At 53.0% G+C, this 17,514-nt stretch overlaps 2 protein-coding genes and 1 pseudogene across 7 annotated transcripts in view; all 3 read left to right on the top strand.

The window, feature by feature from the left end:
- Positions 1-145: 145 nt before the first annotated feature.
- LOC138177199 (5-azacytidine-induced protein 2 pseudogene) lies at positions 146-1,575 on the top strand (annotated as a pseudogene).
- A 6,875-nt stretch (positions 1,576-8,450) lies between these two features.
- Positions 8,451-15,629, top strand: CDK16 (cyclin dependent kinase 16). 6 transcript variants are annotated; one of them, XM_069108133.1, is made up of 16 exons: positions 10,895-11,228; positions 11,307-11,433; positions 11,969-12,102; positions 12,936-13,061; positions 13,186-13,242; positions 13,331-13,445; positions 13,547-13,641; positions 13,725-13,787; positions 13,878-14,001; positions 14,163-14,283; positions 14,368-14,465; positions 14,554-14,659; positions 14,749-14,791; positions 14,972-15,062; positions 15,154-15,231; positions 15,314-15,629. In XM_069108133.1, exons 1-16 carry the CDS (start codon positions 11,010-11,012, stop codon positions 15,349-15,351), a joined length of 1,635 nt encoding a protein of 544 aa, XP_068964234.1. In that variant the 5' UTR covers positions 10,895-11,009; the 3' UTR covers positions 15,352-15,629. The 6 variants fall into 6 exon arrangements, with proteins under 6 accessions (XP_068964238.1, XP_068964237.1, XP_068964233.1 ...); XM_069108137.1 differs by lacking the exons at positions 10,895-11,228; positions 15,314-15,629 and adding an exon at positions 8,451-8,573 and having other exon boundaries at positions 15,154-15,307; XM_069108136.1 differs by lacking the exons at positions 10,895-11,228; positions 15,314-15,629 and adding an exon at positions 8,699-9,021 and having other exon boundaries at positions 15,154-15,307.
- Positions 15,630-16,912: 1,283 nt separating this feature from the next.
- USP11 (ubiquitin specific peptidase 11) overlaps positions 16,913-17,514 on the top strand; it is a 10,635-nt gene continuing 10,033 nt past the window's right edge. Inside the window, exon 1 of the mRNA XM_069108139.1 lies at positions 16,913-17,445. Within this exon, the coding sequence (XP_068964240.1) occupies positions 16,913-17,445 (533 nt within the window). The remainder of the gene's footprint in view (positions 17,446-17,514) is intronic.

Genomic DNA, 17,514 nt, shown 5'->3' on the forward strand with positions numbered 1-17,514 from the left:
GGATATCAAAAAGAAATTTAAGGACTTAGAGAAGGAGAATCCCTATTAAGGAACAGAATATGATTTCTGGAAGAAAAGCTTCTTGAAATCTGATTGGATGAAGAAACAAATTCAGTGGGATGACAACAAGTAAACAAGGCCTACCATGCTCAACTTTCATCTAACTTGGAGTGACCTGAAAATCCATGGCTTGGAATAGGAGCTGGAACTGAGGGGAAAGGAATGCAGTGGTCTAAGAACCAAAATGCAAAGATCTAAACCCAAGGATCAGTCTCAGGAAGATGATCTCAATCACATTGGCTAGCAAAGGCCAAGCATTGCACATGATAATATGCGACATGCCTACTGGGACATCAAGAGACAAATGTCTAATTGACTTCTGGAGACTCAAGGACCAAGAACATTTCAAACTCCATATCCAATACAGAAAATTTATGTGCCAGTACTGTGAGTTGAAAACCTAGTGAAGGGCTGCCCAAAAGATTTGATGTTTTTAACTGCAACCTCCAAAAGACACACTCTGCTTTCACCAAATGGCAAAGCCCTCTGTACTACCATGGGCTCCCCTCTGCCCAGAGATATAAGCTTTTATTGGAAAGAGCAAATCTCCAGTCAAGGGCAGATAACAAGAGAGTCATCTTTAGTGGTGACACAAACTTTCAGGAACAGAATTACTATACCTTTCCCCAACCTGCATTGCCTGGATCAGCATAATCCAAAATGCCTTAACAAGAACTAATTCAGAAGACAGTTGTAGTCACTTTGGGAAGGGTTGTATGGCATCTGGTAAGAAACTGAAAGTCAAATTGGATTCCATTATGGTATAGTGTTCTGTGACTGTCCTTGATTTCAAGTACCCTTGGACTTGCACATACTGTCTTGCAGTCATGTAGTTAGGTTTGTTTCTTTCACTATAAACTAAAACTACCTCGATTTTAGCTAAGTATAGTCATATGCACTACTCAATAAATTACAGAAATTCCCTTAATGTACCTTTGATAACAATTCCTATAGATTTAGGCACCTCAGGCATCAAAAAAATGAGCTTCAGTGCAGGTTTTATAAGGTGTCTAAATCATAAATAGGGCAGCTAGGTGGCACTGCAGTGGGTAGAGTGCCTGACCCAGAGTCAGGAAAACTATCTTCCTGAGTTCAAATCTGACCTCGGACATTTAACTAGTTGGATGACCCTGGGCAAGTCACAACTCTGCCTGCCTCACTTCCTCCTCTGTAAAAATGAGCTGGGGGAGTGGGGCAGGCAGAGCTAAGATGGCAGAGTAGAAGCACAAACATGGTGTGACCTCCCCCCACAACCACTTCCAATACATGTAAAAAATGACTCTAAACAAACTTCAGAGCTACAGAACCCACAAAGAGACAGAGGGAAATAAATCTCCAGCTGAAGGCAGCTGGCAGGCCGGAAGGAAGGGTCCATTGCACCAGCCTGGAAGCAGAGTGCAGTCCCATGTGAGCCGCATGGTTCTGGCCCCAGGGCAGCCCCAACCAGTGGCACAGACCGGCTGGAGAAGGCTTCAGGAGAGTGAACCACCAGCAGCTGTGGTGGTTTCCAGAAGTCTCAACCTATAAACACCAAAGACAAAGTAAAAGGTCAGTGGGGAACTCTGTTGGAACTGGGTGATAGAAGACCACAGTCCAGCCTCTGCTACCGGAGTGAGAAGTGGTGGAGTCACAGAGGCTGCAGCTGCTGCCACATGGCTGCCTACAGATCATAGGGGGACCAAGAGACCATTCAGAGGGCAATCACTCCTGCTTTGACCTGCTTGGATCTGGATCGCGGTCTTGGATGGTGGTCCTGGCCAGTGGGCCAGAGCTTATGGGGGCTTCAGAGAGGGTGCCCTCCTCAGACCTCTGACAACGTTTGCGAAAACCACAGCAATTTGGGACAAAGTTCTCTCCATTCTGGAAGCAGAGTTCTATTGTGGCAAAGAGCTCAAAAGTGAAGTAAATGGCTGACAATATGAGCAAGCAGAAGAAACACAAACAGACCATAGAATCCTTTTTTAGGGACAAAAAGGATCAAGGCATCCTCATCCAAAGGAGAGGGAGGAAGACAGCAACGTCAGAATTCCTGTTTCAAAGGCCTCCAAGAAAACTATGAACTGGTTACAGGCCATGGAGGAGCTCAAGAAGGATTTTGAAAATCAAGTAAGAGAAGTGGAGGAAAAATGGGGAAGAGAAATGAGAATGATGCAAGAAAATCATGAAAAGTGAGTCAACAGCCTGCTAAAGGAGACCCCCCAAAATAAAGAAGAAAATAACACCTTAAAAAACAGACTAATTCAAATGGCAAAAGAGGCCCAAAAAGCCAATGAGGAAAAGAATGCCTTAAAAAATTGAATTCACCAGATGGAAAAGGAATTTCAAAAACTCACTGAAGAGAATAATTCCTTCAAAATTATATTAGAGCAAATGGAAGCTAATGACTTTATGGGAAATCAAGATACTATAAAACAGATCCAAACAAATGAAAACATAGAAGGCAACGTGAAATATCTCATTGGAAAAACCACTGACCTGGAAGTAGAACAAGGAGACATAATTTTAAAATTATTGGACTACCTGAAAGTCATGATCAAAAAAGAGCCTAGACACCATCTTTCAAGAAATTATCAAGAGGCTGCTAGGTGGTCACCATGAATAGAGCACCACCTTGGAGTCAGGAGGACCTGAATTCAAATCCGGCTTCAGACACTTAACACTTACTAGCCTTGGGACCTTGGGCAAGTCACTTAATCCCAACTGCCCTCCAAAAAGCAAAAAAAAAAAATTATCAAGCAAAATTGCCCTGATATTCTAGAACCAGAGGGCAAAATAAAAATTGAAAGAATTCACCAAACACCTCTTGAAAAAGATACCAAAAAGAAAACTCCGAGGAATATCATAGCCAAAGTCCACAGTTCCCAGGTCAGAGAGAAAATATTAAAAGCTGTCAGGAGGAAACAATTTGAGTATTGTGGAAACACAATCAGGATAACACAAGATCTAGCAGCTTCTACTCAAGGGATGGAAGGGCTTGGAATATGATATTCTAGAGGTCAGTGGAGCTAGGATTAAAACGGAGAATCACCTACCCAGCAAAACTGAGTATAATGCTTCAGGGGAAAATAATGGTCATTCAATGAAATAGAGAATTTTCAAGCATTCTTGATGGAAAAACCAGAGCTGAACAGAAAATTTGACCTTCAAAGACAAGAAGCAAGAGAAGCATGAGAAGGTAAACAGGAAAAAGAAATCGTAAGGAACTTATTAAAGTTGAATTATTTACATTCCTACATGGGAAAATGATCATTGTAACTCATAAGACTTTTCTCAGTATGAGGATAGTTGAAGGGAATATATATATATATATATATATATATATATATATATGTATAGGAGGGTATATGTGTATATAAATACATATATGTGAGTGTGGGCATATGTATGTTCATGTATACATAGACAGAGGGCACAGGATGAGTTGAATAGGAAGGGTTGATATCTAAAAATTAAAATTAAGAGGTGAGAGAGGAATTTATTGGGAGAAGGAGAAAGGGAGAGATAGGTTAGGGTAAATTATCTCATATAAAAGAAGCAAGAGAAAACTGTTACAATGGAGGGGACAAACAGGAAGGTGAAATGGAATGGGACAACCTTATTCTCATTGAATTTGGCTTAAGGAGGGGAAAACATACACACTCAATTGGGTATCTTATCCTACAGGAAAATAGCAGGGTAGGGGATAAGAGTGGGGATGATAGAAGGGAGGACAGATTGGGGAAGAGGTTAGTTAGAAGCAAAATAGAAAATAGAATAAGTGGGGGGTGGGATAGAATGGAAGGAAATATAGTTAGTTTTTGACAATATAACTACTATGGAAATGATTTGAGTAATTACACATGTACAACTATATTGAATTGCTTATGTTCCCAGTGGGGGCAGGTGAGGAGGGAAGAAGGGAAAGAATCTGGAAATCAAAGTTTTAAAAACAAATGTTTAAAAGAAATTTGTTTTTTACATGCAACTGGGAAATAAGATATACAGGCACTGGGGTATAGAAATCCATCTTGCCCTGCTAGAAAGTTAGGGGGAGATAGGGGAGGATGTAAGAGAGCAGACTGGGAGAAGGGGTATTCAGTAGGCTTGATATATTGGGATGGGGGTAGGGGAAATATGGGGAGAAAAAATTTGTAACTCAAAATCTTGTGGAAATGAATGTTGAAAACTAAAAATAAATAAATATTTTTTCAGCTTATTAATACAGTATTTATTTGTCTTCCCTCTGTCAAACCCTGAGCCCATGGCTTTCCCCAGGGCTACCTGGTAAGATGGAGGTGGAGATATACACAGGCTGGAAGAGACATGGAAGAACCAGGAGGATGAGGAGGAACATTCAGAAATGTAGGGGGAATAGAAATGGCTCCATCACATGGCGAAGAGGATGAGGAAGGCCACCATCAGCAAAAGAGCCCCATGGCCTCAGATAGGGCAAAGCCCAAGATGGCGTAGGAAAAAAGCTGTTGCTTCAGGGAGGGGGTTCCTGGCATAACCTATGATGAGATTTCCAAACACAGTCCCAATCCCAGCTCCAGAGCCGGCCATCCCTACAGTGGCAGCCCTAGCTCCAATAAACTTGGCTGCTATGTCAATGTCCCTTGAGACGGCACCAGTTTGGAATCCACATCTGGGGACAAGAGAGGTCAAGGGACTCGATGCTGCCAAAATGCTGAGGTTCTCATCTGTCCAAACCTCTGGCCGTTTTGCACCACTGCAGACAGCAGTCTACTCAGTAGCTGAGAGCTGCTCCTCACAAGGGCAAGGGTAGAGATGAACTTGGCACAGGTGTACATTCTCAGGAGGTGAGGGGCAAAGCTGAAGAGCTGCTGGCAGAGCAGAGGAGACAGAGAGGGCAATAAATATTTCTTTAAAAGAAAGAAAAAAATGAGCTGGAGAAGGAAATGGCAGACCACTCTAGTATTTTTGCCAAGAAAACTCCCAATGGGGTCACAGAGAGTCAGCTACAACTGAACAACACCAAAATCATGAATATATTCATTCACAAGAATAATAGAAAGGCTGTGCAATCTTTGGAACTCAAATTCAACAGCTCCATGAAGCATTAAATTTAAAAGCAAGATTTTTTTTCAAGTTAAAAAAAAAAAGATGAGGGGTGGCTAGGTGGCTCAGTGAATAGAGCACCAGCCCTGGAGTCAGAAGGACCTGAGATCAAATATGACCTTCAGACACTTGACATGAAAAAACCACTAGCTGTATGACTTTGGGCACTTAACCCCAATTGCCCTCCAAAAAGCAAAAAATTTTTAAAAAATTTTGAAGAGATGAAAAAATAACTGGAAAACTTTTTGTGGGAAAACTACATAACCCTAATTGGGTGATAGATGGAGTCAGGTAGAAAAAGTTTTACAATTTCAGACACATTGATGTGTTAGGAGGTACATACGTGCATTCGAATGTGTAACTGGCCAAAACAAAATGTCCCCAAGTGACCACACTAGGCTGCCTTTACTTTACTAAAGCAATTTCATTTTAAAATGGCAATATATTAACCCCATGTATAAAATTTCAAATTTAGTGAACAATCATTAGGTACTAAAGTAATTTTTGTGGAGCTGGTAAAACTTTGGGGCAAGTGCAAACTGTTTACAAGTATTAAAGAAACAACTGGCCTTCCTGGGAACTTTGTGGTAAAGATTGCATATCCATTACATGTAACTGAAGCCATACAGACATTTCCTGGTGTAGACACTTTTTTGCTTTGGGATCTTGAGTATTTCATATAGAATGCCTTTTCCCGCCTTTTCAGTAGTAGGCAATTTGGTGTTTTTTAAACTTAAAAGAATTCCTCAAACCTCCTGCTGTATTACTGAACAGCATACACAAACAAGACCAGATATTGTCTGTATTTTTTTATTACCTTACTCACATATATTAGTTTGTCTGTGATTATTGGAAATTGTGTCAGATGCTGGAATTTATTCTGATCAGTGAACACAGCTTACTCAAGGGAGCACAATTTCTTTTGATATAATAGAACAAACCCAATATGCACAAAACAACACGTCACTAAGTTTTAGCTGATAGAACCAGCTACCTGTGTAATAACAAAGTAGCCAAAATGATTTCTCAGGTGGCTGCATAGACTTTGTTATATCTGATCACAACGCTAGTAAGTGTGTCAAGTGTCTGAGGCTAGAATTGAACTCAGGTCCTTCTGACTCCAAGGTTGGTGCTCTAATTTTTTTTTTTCTTTTTAAAAGTAGCAAACTGGAAGAGATACTGGTTTGGCTGACATTGTGAATAATGAAAATATGAAATTATATTTTTAAGTAAATTGTTAAAAAAAAAACAAAGCAATATTGAGGTTTTCACTTCTGTCTGACTGGCAAAGGTCACAAATGACGAAAATGACAAATGTTGGAGGGACTGTGGGAAAACAGTACACTAATGAACTATTGGTATAGCTGGGAATTGATCTAACCATTCTAGAAAGCAATTGGGAACTATGTCCCAAAAGTCACTAACCTGTTGTGAAAACATTTTAAAATCTCCTTTTTTAGTTTCTCCAGAAATATCAAGAAATAATATTTCTTCAGCTCCAAACCCTTTCCAGACTTTTTCCTTTAGGAAAACGGAAAGAACAAAGCCTTCCTTTGAAATGGAATGAGGGTGATAACCAAACTGAATTTTTGTTTAGATGGAATCATTCATTGTCTTCCCCCAAGGGAACTGATTCGCGCCAAGACCTGAAGACAGTCTTTTCTTTGAAAATTCAAGGTTAAGATATTGATCACAGGAAGGAACTGATTGGTTACTATTCGGGAATGTTAACCCCCCAATTCTATTTTACCATATAATGATCTTTACTTTGCTCAAGATTCCTATAATCTTGGGAACAGTAATGTCAGGAGGCATAGAGAACTATACCATTTTGGACACATCTCTCTCCAAGCTAGAAATGCATTGGATATATATTAAGCCAAATTGTTTCTGGCAGACTCAAGCCTAAATTGCAGAGTACATTATTGATATTAATATTTTCCTTTGATACAGCCATACCATTATTGGACCTAACGCCCCTCAAAAGATTAAAGAGGAAAAGAACCCATATGTACACAACTATTTATAGCATCTTTTACTTGTACTTTCCTTTCCAAATCTGGAAACTAAGGGGCGTCCAATTGGTGAGCGGCTAAATACGGCGTGTGGAAGTACTGTTAGGTTGGCATGCCATAAGAGATGCTGAAAAGGAGAGTTTCAGAGCGAACTGGGAAGACCCTTACGAATCGACAGTGAGCAGAGAGAAAAGCAGCTTTGAAGGGCTTTAGGACTGCAGTCTGCACAGTGATAAAGCAGGAATCCAAAAGAATGAAAGTGAAACCTGGCCGTGGACCCTCCCCCCCTCCCCCACGACCTGGCCAGAGCAGGAGCCCAGGGAGAGGCGGCTGCAGCTAACGAGCAGAAGGTCCAGCTAGGCAAGAGATCAGGATTTCCGTGAGCCAGGTTCAATCATTGCGTTAGGGCCCAGCCGGACTTCGGGGGCGGGGCCTCGGACTAAAGGGGGTGGGGTGGGGAGAAGGGCCGAGACAAACCGGGAACAGCACACCTGGGGGGGAAGGGGGGAAGGGGAAACCGGAGATCCTAACCAATCAGCTCCTGGGAGTGAACGGGCCCCGCCCCCAGGCCAGAGTCAGGGGAAAAGGAGAGCCCAGAGGAAGGCCGTACCAATCTGGGGTAGCGGGGAGAAGCTGTCAGATCGAGCGCCGTGTTTCCGCTTCGGGTCAGCGGAACGCCTGGAGCAGGGCCACTGCTGTCGCCTGTCTTTCCTAGCTTCTCCTGCGCGGCCCGGGTGGTCCCCGGTCCGCTGACAGCACCTCCCAGTAAAGCCCGTCTCTACCTCTTTCAAGTCTCATTCCCCACCCGCCGCTGGTTGTGGGCCGGCCCGAGCCGCCCCCATCGACACCTGGGACCGTACCAAGTCCGCTCGGAGGGCTCTCCCTCTTCCTCCTGGGGGCCCTCGTCTCAGCGCCCCGGGGTCTCGGCGCGGAGCCACCCCCTCCCGTCTCCACGCTCCCCCCCTTCCTGGAGGCCCAGCCTGTGGAACGTTCCAGGCTCCTCCTCCTCCCCCTGGCCCCGAGGCGGGGCCTTGTGCGCAGGTGCCGGAGCCGCCGCGGCTTGGGCGGCTGCGGGGAGCCAGGCTCGGAGCCGGGACCGGGACCGCGCCAGGGCCAGCGAGCGGCCCAGGGTGAGGGCGCAGGGCGCGGCGCGGCGCGATCGGGATCTCGCTCCTGGGGCTCCGCGGCGGCGGCCAGGCCCATGGGCGGCTGAGCGGGACGACGCGGGCGGGTCGAGCCCAGCCGCCATGGCCGACGACTACTGGGACCTCCCGCGCCGCCGCCGCCGCCGCCGGGGCCGCCGCCGCCGGGGCCTGCCCGGAGCCGCCGCCCACGGAGCCCAGGGGGTCGCCGCCGCAGCCACCGCCGCGCCGGGTCCGCAGCATTGAGGCCTCCCGCACCCCTGCGCCCCCTCGTGCGTCCCCACCCCCGCTGCCGCCGGTAAGCTCCTGCCCCTCCCCCGCCACCAATCCCCTCCTTTTTCCCCCCCGAGGAGAGGGGGCCTGGGCCTGAGGATGCAGGGCTGGGAGTTTCCTACAATGCACTGGGGCCTGGGGGAAAAGGGGGGGGTGTGGCTGCCCTGGGACTCAGCCCTCTACTCATCCCACCCAAGCCCTGCCTTCTGTAACCACCACCACCACCACCCCCACCCCCCAGTCCTCCTTCCCGGTCTACCACCCCAAGATCCTGTGGGAATGGGAGGGATCAGTGTTCTCTAGTCCTCCAGCAATTGGTTCCTCAGGCACCCCAAGAACCAGAGGTAATGTGGTGCATGGAGGGCTTGTTCCAGTGTGATGACATTGCCTTAAATGCTGCCTCTGCTGTTTTCTACCTGTGTGACCTTGGACAAGTCAGTTGGCTTCCTCTGAGAAATGATGGATTGAACTAGGTGATGCTGAAGGCCTCTGCCAAGCCTAATTCTATTATCCCCATTTTTTGAAAGACTGCTTTTCTCTCCCCCAAGATGCCCAAGGTTCTTGAGAGTTCTCTGCCTGTTCTCCCCCCCACTCCCATTCTCAGAAATATGTCCTTAGAGTTCTGTACACCTTTGCCCTAGCAGGAATAGGGAGGTTTCTCCTCCTTCCTCCAGGAATGAAATTCTTAAGGAATTCCAAGGTACTTCCCTATAACCCCCCCCAGTTCCCTTAAAACTCTTCTCCCACAGAAACTAGCAGCAGCATTACTAGCCTTTCTATAGCTTTGTCAAAAGCTTTCATATGGATTCTCTTTTGATCCCCACTACCACCTTAGGAAGTAGGTGTTATTCCCATTTTATGGTGGAAAAAACTGAGGCCAATGGAGGCAGGGTACCCTCACCACCTAGCTGCTTAAGGCAACCCCCAGGGCCCATGAAGAGGTTAGGGTGTACAAAGTTCCTCTAGCAGAATCAGGAAATTCCAGGGACTCCCCTCCCCCAGAAGAAGCAGATGGTTTTTAGGTCCCAGTCCCTAACCCAAAGTATGACCTGGGTTCCATTCTTGTATATTTCTGCTTGGCAGGACCTTTGGATGGAGCTCCCCAAATTCTTCTGTCCTAGTCACAGAAGCCCCTCCCTCCCAGCCTTTCTTGTTGAAGGCCATTGACTGTCTCCCTAGCTTCAGAGTTGGGTTCCTAGGCTGGTTCCTCCCCATTTCTCATGACTCCTGGGGGGGTGGGAACCAGAGTACGTTGATGGCTTGAACCCTGTGGGAACCTGGCTCCTGGGCCAAGGGACAGGAGAAATGCTTCTCCAGGTTGTGAAGTGGTTGGGGGGATAAAGAAGAAAATAAGGTTAACTCCTAAAACCTCAGTGGTGAAGGAAATTCTGACTTCAGTCCCATTTGTAACCCAAGCTTTATAACCGTGGAATTACAAAAGCTCTGGAAATCCCAGGTCCCTAATCTCTAAAATGAGGCTCAAATGAACTCGGATCTGGAAAGGCTACTTTACGAAGAGGGGAAGGCTCTCAAGAGTCAGTGGCATTCTTCTGGGGATGTCTGTCCTTTTACTCCAGGCGTTAGTTGGCCTGAGTTTCCCAGGAATGGGCAAGCTCCTAGCCCAGCCTCCTGCCCTCCCTTCCCTGTACTCTGCTAGCAGCTGGTACCTCAGACATCCCGCTTGGCTGCACTTCCCATCTGGGGCTAAGGCTGGGCAGTTAATACATTATACATAATAATCCTGAGGTCTTCCTGAGCACCCTTCCCTTTCTTAAGACCTCCCCCCTTCCTTGCTAAGGCCCAGGCCCCAGCCTCCAGAGCTTCTCAGTGGTCTTAGCCTAAATGGTTCTCTTCCTTCCCTGCCAAGGCTCAGGCCCTGGCCCCCCTGCCAGCCTTAGCTAAGATATTTATAGCTGCTGACTCAGCCAGGGCCTCTCCCTGCAACCAGGGCTAGGCTGGAGATAGAGGAATACCCCCTCTTCCTTCCCTGGGATAGGGGGAGGCTGAGGCTGAGGCTAAACCTTAAACCCTATGCCCCCGGGCCCCTCTCTGCTATTCCTTGGGGAGACAAACCCAAACTTGGAGAACCACTGTTGAACTAGACTAGGGAGACCCTGTGGAATAACGGGAAGGAGAATAGTCCCACCCTGCCCCACCCCACCTGCCTTTGTTGGGGGGTGGGGGGCAGGGGGCCCCTTATGTGGTCACTGTTGAATCTCCTTTCCTACCAGCTGGGAGAACAGAGAGGTCATTCTGGGAGCCATCTCATTCAAGTAAGAGGGGGGTGGAGTTGGGCCCCCAAGGCCCTTGGGCCATGAGCTAGGCCTCTATCTAGTTCCTCCCTCCCCCACCCTTAGCTGGCCTATGGGACAGTCCAATTTAGTCCCCGTGGCAACCATTGCCAGGGTCATGTGATTCCCTGGGGCAGTGGGAACATTCCGTCCCCTGGCAGTTGGGGGGGATGTGGGGCTGGTGCCAACAGAACATACCATTCTATGGCCGCGTCCAGGGCCGCCTTGTGGGGCATGCGGGAGAAGCTGAGCCCCCTGCCCAGCCTGCCCCTCCAGCCGATGACCTGACTTGTGGGGCTCTGTGCTCCTACAGTGAGTCCACTGGGCGGGGTGGCACACAAGGAGAAGGCCCCGTGCCCTCAGCTAGCCAGCCGACTCTCACCACCCAGGTGGGCCTGCCACCCTCTGAGACCCAGCCCCTAGAAACCCCTGGGGACCAGGAACTCAGTCTGCCTCATTACCCCCAGGTCACCATGGATCGAATGAAGAAGATCAAGCGGCAGCTTTCCATGACACTTCGGGGAAGCCGACCTACGGAGAAGAGCAGCGGCTCTGAGCAGATCAGCATTGAAGACAGCAACTGCAGTGACCACGGTGAGTTTTGGGGGCTCGCTGGGGTGTCCCTTTGGATTTGGGTGATTGGTTTTCTTCCTGCTACTCCTACTTCTCCTGCCCGTCCATTACCCATCCTCCCTTTGGCTTTGCTCCCTGGCCCAGGCCCTAGCCCTGGTGGGAGGAAGGGCGCCTTGCCCTCATCCCACAGCCTGCTACCCACAGTTCGCCTGCCCCCCCGAGCCTCCAGGAGCCTGCCCGCCCTGGGCCCAACCCCCCGGGCACCCCGGCACCCTCCACCACCACCAGCCCGCCGGCCCTGGGCCACTCGCAGTCTCAGCTCCCCACTGGACCATGGCACCAGACTAGGTGACTATATGCCCCCCAGCTTGGCCGAAGAGGCCTGGCCCCTCCTGTCTGTGGCCTCAGACCTGCAGCTTCATTCTACAAAGGTCCAGCTTTTTGGAGTGGTCTTGGGGCACTGACTGTCTGAAGGCCTCTGAAGCCATTGTGTGTTAGTGGGAAGGGGGAAGGGGAAGGGGAAGGGAAATGAGGGATTCCTGTGGCTCCACCCCAGAGATTGTGCATGAAGACCTGAAGATTGGTTCAGATGGGGAGAGTGACCAGGCTTCAGCTACATCCTCTGATGAGGTGCAGTCACCTGTGAGGGTCCGAATGCGAAACCATCCAGCCCGAAAGATCTCTACCGAGGTAGGCTTGGCCAGAAATGGCAGGCTGTGAACCTGAGGTGCCTCTGTCTCGGCTTGGAGTCATACCTTTGCTCCAAAGCAGAGCACAGGACAGCTAGGCCTCACTGGGCCCTGGGCCTGCCATGAACCTTTTTGCTCTCCCCTCTCCTTACCTTGGGACAACTTCCTGAACCAATTTGGGAAGGCCCAGCTGGCCAGTAGGCTGTCTTCTTACATCTAACTGGAGGTGGCCCCATGGGGTTCTGAAGTGTCATCCCTCTGGCTCTGGAGCTTTGAGCTCACAGCCTAGCACAGTCAGATTCTCTGTATTCTTGTGATTCTCTAGAGAGACCTACCTCCCAGCAGGCCCCTGCAGATCTTCCCTGAGCCTCCTGGAACCCAAAGCCCCCTCGTTTTTCCCAGCCCTTAAGGGACAAAGTTCTCTTCCTGCTTGCCCCCTCTAGTTTGAAAGTATCTTGTGCCCACAGACTCTCAGAGGGACTTCAGGGAGGGCCTTTGGAGGTTGGTTAGGTTAGTCTGTTCCCCCCTCTCCCCCATTCCCAGCTTTCACAGGAAGACCTCTAGTGACAGTGATAGGGAGGGAGAATGGGGCAGGATGGTATTCTCTGCCTCATGCTGATGGTTTGCGACAAAGTCATGGTTGTGTCCTTTGCTCTGTCCTAGAGGTTTGGGGAATTGGGCCATTCCCTGACCCTAGCACAAGCAGGGGATTCTCCTGTCAGCCTCTCCAACTACTAGGTGCCTGAACTATCCTCTAAGCTCCATCTGTTTTGTTTACCTCCCCCGCTCCCCCCAAGCAAAGACTGACCCCCTTTTCTGCCTCTTGAATCTCAGGACATCAACAAACGCCTCTCCCTACCTGCTGACATCCGGCTGCCCGAGGGCTATCTGGAGAAGCTGACCCTCAATAGCCCGCTCTTTGACAAGCCCCTGAGCCGGCGCCTCCGCCGGGTCTCCCTGGTGAGGAGCCGCTCACCAGGAACCCTGGGCCCATCTCAGTCCTGTTCCCTATCACCTGTCCCTTCCCCAGTCCCTGGGCTCCTTTGCATTTGCTTTTGTCTGACCCCTTGCCTTTTCTCTGTAGTCTGAAATTGGCTTTGGCAAGCTGGAGACATATGTGAAGCTGGACAAATTGGGGGAGGTGAGGAGATGGGGCAGGCGGAAGGTTTGGGAGGGGGGCTTGGGGAATATGGTTCGCTGGCCTGACTGCCCCCTCTCCTGCTTCCCAGGGTACCTATGCCACGGTATACAAGGGGAAAAGCAAGTTGACGGACAACCTGGTGGCCTTGAAGGAGATCCGACTTGAGCATGAGGAGGGTGCCCCCTGTACCGCCATTCGAGAAGGTGCTAGAGAGGGCCAAGTGGGGTGGGGGAGGGTTGCAGGGAAAATGGCACTGCAGTCCTGAAACCCCATGCCCTTCCTCCCCCTCACATCTCTGTTGCAGTGTCGCTGCTGAAGGACCTGAAACATGCCAATATCGTCACCCTACATGACATCATTCACACAGACAAATCCCTGACTCTGGTCTTTGAGTATCTGGTAAGAGGGGAGGTCCCCAGGGTTGGGAGAATCCAGTCAAAGTTCAGGCTCCACAGGGTGATTCTGCCCTCTCTCCCCCTCAGGACAAGGACCTGAAGCAGTACCTAGAGGACTGTGGGAATGTCATCAACATGCACAATGTCAAGGTCTGTGGGAGGGAGCTGGCTGACCCCTTGCCCCCTGGCCCTCCAGCCTGGGCTCAGCCTTCAAGGCCTCTCCTTGTCTCTGTCCTCCAGCTCTTCTTGTTTCAGCTCCTCCGGGGCCTGGCCTACTGTCATCGGCAGAAGGTGCTACACCGTGACCTCAAACCACAGAACCTGCTGATCAATGAGCGTGGGGAGCTCAAGCTAGCAGACTTTGGTATGGGTGGCTCTGGCTTTGGTCTTGGCTCAGCTCTCTTCCCCCCTCTACCCCCCCCCCCCAGCTCCCACGGTTTTCCTGCTTCCATTCTTGCTCCTGCTCTTCCCTCCCCAGATCTTGCCCCAAAGTGCTCAACTAAGCCAAATTCTAATGTCTTTCAGGCCTCGCCAGGGCCAAGTCTATCCCAACCAAAACATACTCCAATGAGGTGGTGACACTGTGGTACCGGCCTCCGGACATCCTGCTGGGCTCCACTGACTACTCCACTCAGATAGACATGTGGTGAGGCCCAGGGCGAGGAAGGGGAGAGGAGGGAGCAGCCCCTTGTGGCCTTGGGGCCTCAGCCAGGTCCTCTCTCTGCCCTAGGGGTGTGGGCTGCATTTGCTACGAGATGGCCACAGGCAGGCCCCTCTTCCCAGGCTCCACTGTGGAGGAACAGCTGCATTTCATCTTCCGGATTCTGGGTGAGGGCTACGTTGGGTTGGGCGGGGAAGCAACCCCAGTGGCAGGAGCCTCAACTGACCATTTCCTCTTTGCTGGCCACCCCTCCAGGGACCCCCACTGAAGAGACTTGGCCAGGAATTTCATCCAACGAGGAGTTCAAGAACTACGACTACCCCAAGTACCGGGCAGAGGCATTGCTGAGCCATGCACCCCGGTGAGAGCCTGGGGGGGGCAGGGGCCGGGGGGGCAAGAGGAGAAAAGGGGGGAACCTGGGACCAAGGCTTCTCTTTGTGCCTACTGCAGGCTGGACACCGATGGGGCAGACCTCTTGGCCAGACTACTGCAGGTGAGGAAGGGCCTACAAGCAAGGGCTGTGGCAGTCTTCAGAGCTGAGGGTGGGGGTGGAAGAAAAGGGAAGACTGGTTTGGTCTTGAGGGATAAGCCAGGGGAAGTTAAGGGTGCTTGTGGGGGGAGAACGGGAAACAGGGCTTCAGCCCACTTGCTCACAGGCCTTCTTCATTGTCAGTTTGAAGGACGGAATCGGATCTCTGCAGATGATGCCATGAGACACCCCTTCTTCCAGAGTTTGGGGTCAAGAATCCATAAACTCCCTGACAGTGAGTGGGCCAGGGTGAGCTGGGAAGGGGTGCCTCCGGCCCCAGCTTGGCCTACCAATGATGCCTCTTGGCCTCTCTGCTCTTCCTGCAGCTACTTCCATATTTGCACTAAAGGAGATCCAGTTACAGAAGGAGACTAGCCTTCGCTCAGCCTCCCTCCCAGACTCGGGTGGGTGTGGCCCCCACCCCCTCAGCCCCTCCAGCTGTGGGCCCGCTGGCTCTTCCCAATAGCTCTCTGCTTCCCCCCACAGGCAGGCCAGCCTTTCGTGTGGTGGACACCGAATTCTAGGTCCTTGGGGCAGCTGGCTTTGAGAAGGTGCTGGTGACTGGCTGGAGGTTGAGGCCTCCTGAGGCCCATCGAGGCCACTGGGAGGAGGGCTGCCGTGGAGCCAGTCCTACTCTCTACCTATCCCACCCCCCCCCCCCCCCCCCCCCGCCCCCCCCCCCCGCCCGGTCGCCATGGCCCTCCACTAACCTGCCTGCTCCTGGCTCAGCTGGCCCCCCCCCCCATTCTCCTACAACTGACTTTTGTGGAAGGGTGCCAACAAAGCTCTTCCCTCCCTCCACTGTCTGCTTGTCTGTTTTTCTCCAGTCACCGGACAGCATGGCTGGGGCGGCCTGTGGCCCTGAGGCGGCAGCCCCCATGACCCTCCTTTCTCTACTCATCTCCCCCACTCCTCTGCAGCCCTAAGGAGAGGGAGGGATACCGGGAGGGAAGGATGGTAGGCCCAGCCTCTGGGACCTCCCTGGCAGAGGTGATCGTGCCCCACTCCAAGATGATGGCCCCAGCCTCCTCCTGTGTCTCCTTGACCCACTTGTCCCTTTTTAAAAAAGAATTATTGTTTTGAATGAGGATTTTATTTTTTAAATGTAACTATCTGTAATATCCAGAACGACTGGGTCTACCCCGCCCCCTACGTAGGCCCCCAGTATTATGTGCAATTAATTCCCCCCCCCCACCCCCCCGCCCAACAGGGGGGCGGGGCCCTGGCCCCGCCCCCACCCCCCCCCCTGCCCCCCGCCCCCCCCCCCTCCCCTCGGTGCCGAGAAGAGCCGGGAGCTGGGGAGGGGGAGGGGGTAGTGGAGAGGGAGGGCCTCCCGGAACGCGGAGCTGGGGCCCGAAGCCCCTGGACGGCTTCTTCCCTCCCCTCCATCGCCTCGGCCCGCGCCGGCCCGGCCTGTGCGGGGCGGGGCGTTGGCTCCCGCGCGGGGGGCGGGGGGAGGGGGGCTCGGCTCCCCTGTACACCCTGGTCGCTGTATGAACTATTAAAGGCTCAAGTGAAGGCGAGCGAGCGAGCGTGCGTGCGTGCGTGCCTGCCTCCGTCTGTTTGTCTGTCCGCCCGCCCGCACGGCGACGGCTAGCGCTGGGCCCGCCTACCCCGGGGCCCGCCGCCGCGGCCCGTCTCCGCATACCACGAGGCGGGCACATCGAGGGCTGCTCGGCCGGCACTGATTAGGCGCCAGCTGAGTGCGGAGGGGGAGGGGAGCGAAGAGCGGGTCCGAGCGCGCGCCGAGCGGCCGAGGCCACACCGCCCCAGCCGCGCGGCGGCCGCAGCCCGAGCCCTCGGGGCGCAGCGACGACCAACGCCGAGCGGCGTCGGCCTCGGCCGTCCCTCGGCGGGATTCTGACGTCGGGGGTGGGGCGCCTAGCGGGCGGGCACTCACTAGGAGGCTGGGCGCCTGGCGGGCTGCGACGCGGTGCACAGCCTCGTGCGGGGCCCGGGGCTGCTGAGGACGGTGAGGCGGGGCGCGGCGCGGCGGCGGCGGCGGCGGCGGCGGCGGCACCTTAGGAGCGAAAGAGCGAGCCTCAGCCGGCCGGCCCCTCCTCGGGCCCGCACGCTCAGCCGTGCATGGGGAAGCCCCCCGCGGAGCGCCCCGGAGCCAAGAGGCCGCCGGCCCGGCCCCCTCCGGGCCCCGCCCCCAAGCGGGTCCCGGTCCCGACCGCCGCCGCCGCCGCCGCGCCCCGCTCGGCCCCGTTGAGCCCCGGCCCCCGCGAGCGCGCGGCTTCTGCCCCTCCCGCCGGCAGCCGTTACTGCGGGCCCAGCGCGGCCCCGGGCCCGGCCTCGGCGCCGCGCGCGCGCCGCCCTCGCGCCCGCCCCGCCAGGGCGCCCGCCCCGCGGAGGGCGGGCCGAGGCCGCGCCGCTTCCGGCCGCCGGGGCGGGCACGCGGTGGCCGGAAGCCGGAAGCGGCGCCGAGGCCGCTTCCGGTCTCCCGCCGCTGAGGCCGAGGCTGACGGCGCTCGGGTTGCGATGGCGGCCGCGGCCGCGCCGGGGGCGGAGCCGGGCCCGGGGGCGGGGTCGGTGCCGAGTTTGGAGAGCCAGCGGCGGCTGGTGGAGGACGGGGAGAGCGGCCGGGAACGGCCCCTGCGGCCGGGGGAGAGCTGGTGAGCGAGCGGCCCGCGGCGGCGACGGCAGTGGCTGAGGCCCGAAGCCCGAGGCCCGGGAGAAGGGGG

This window comes from Petaurus breviceps, unplaced genomic scaffold (genome assembly GCF_028583685.1).
Source record: "Petaurus breviceps papuanus isolate PSGF00001 unplaced genomic scaffold, PetGlider_PUasm1.0 90333, whole genome shotgun sequence".
Taxonomy (NCBI): Eukaryota; Metazoa; Chordata; class Mammalia; order Diprotodontia; family Petauridae; genus Petaurus; species Petaurus breviceps.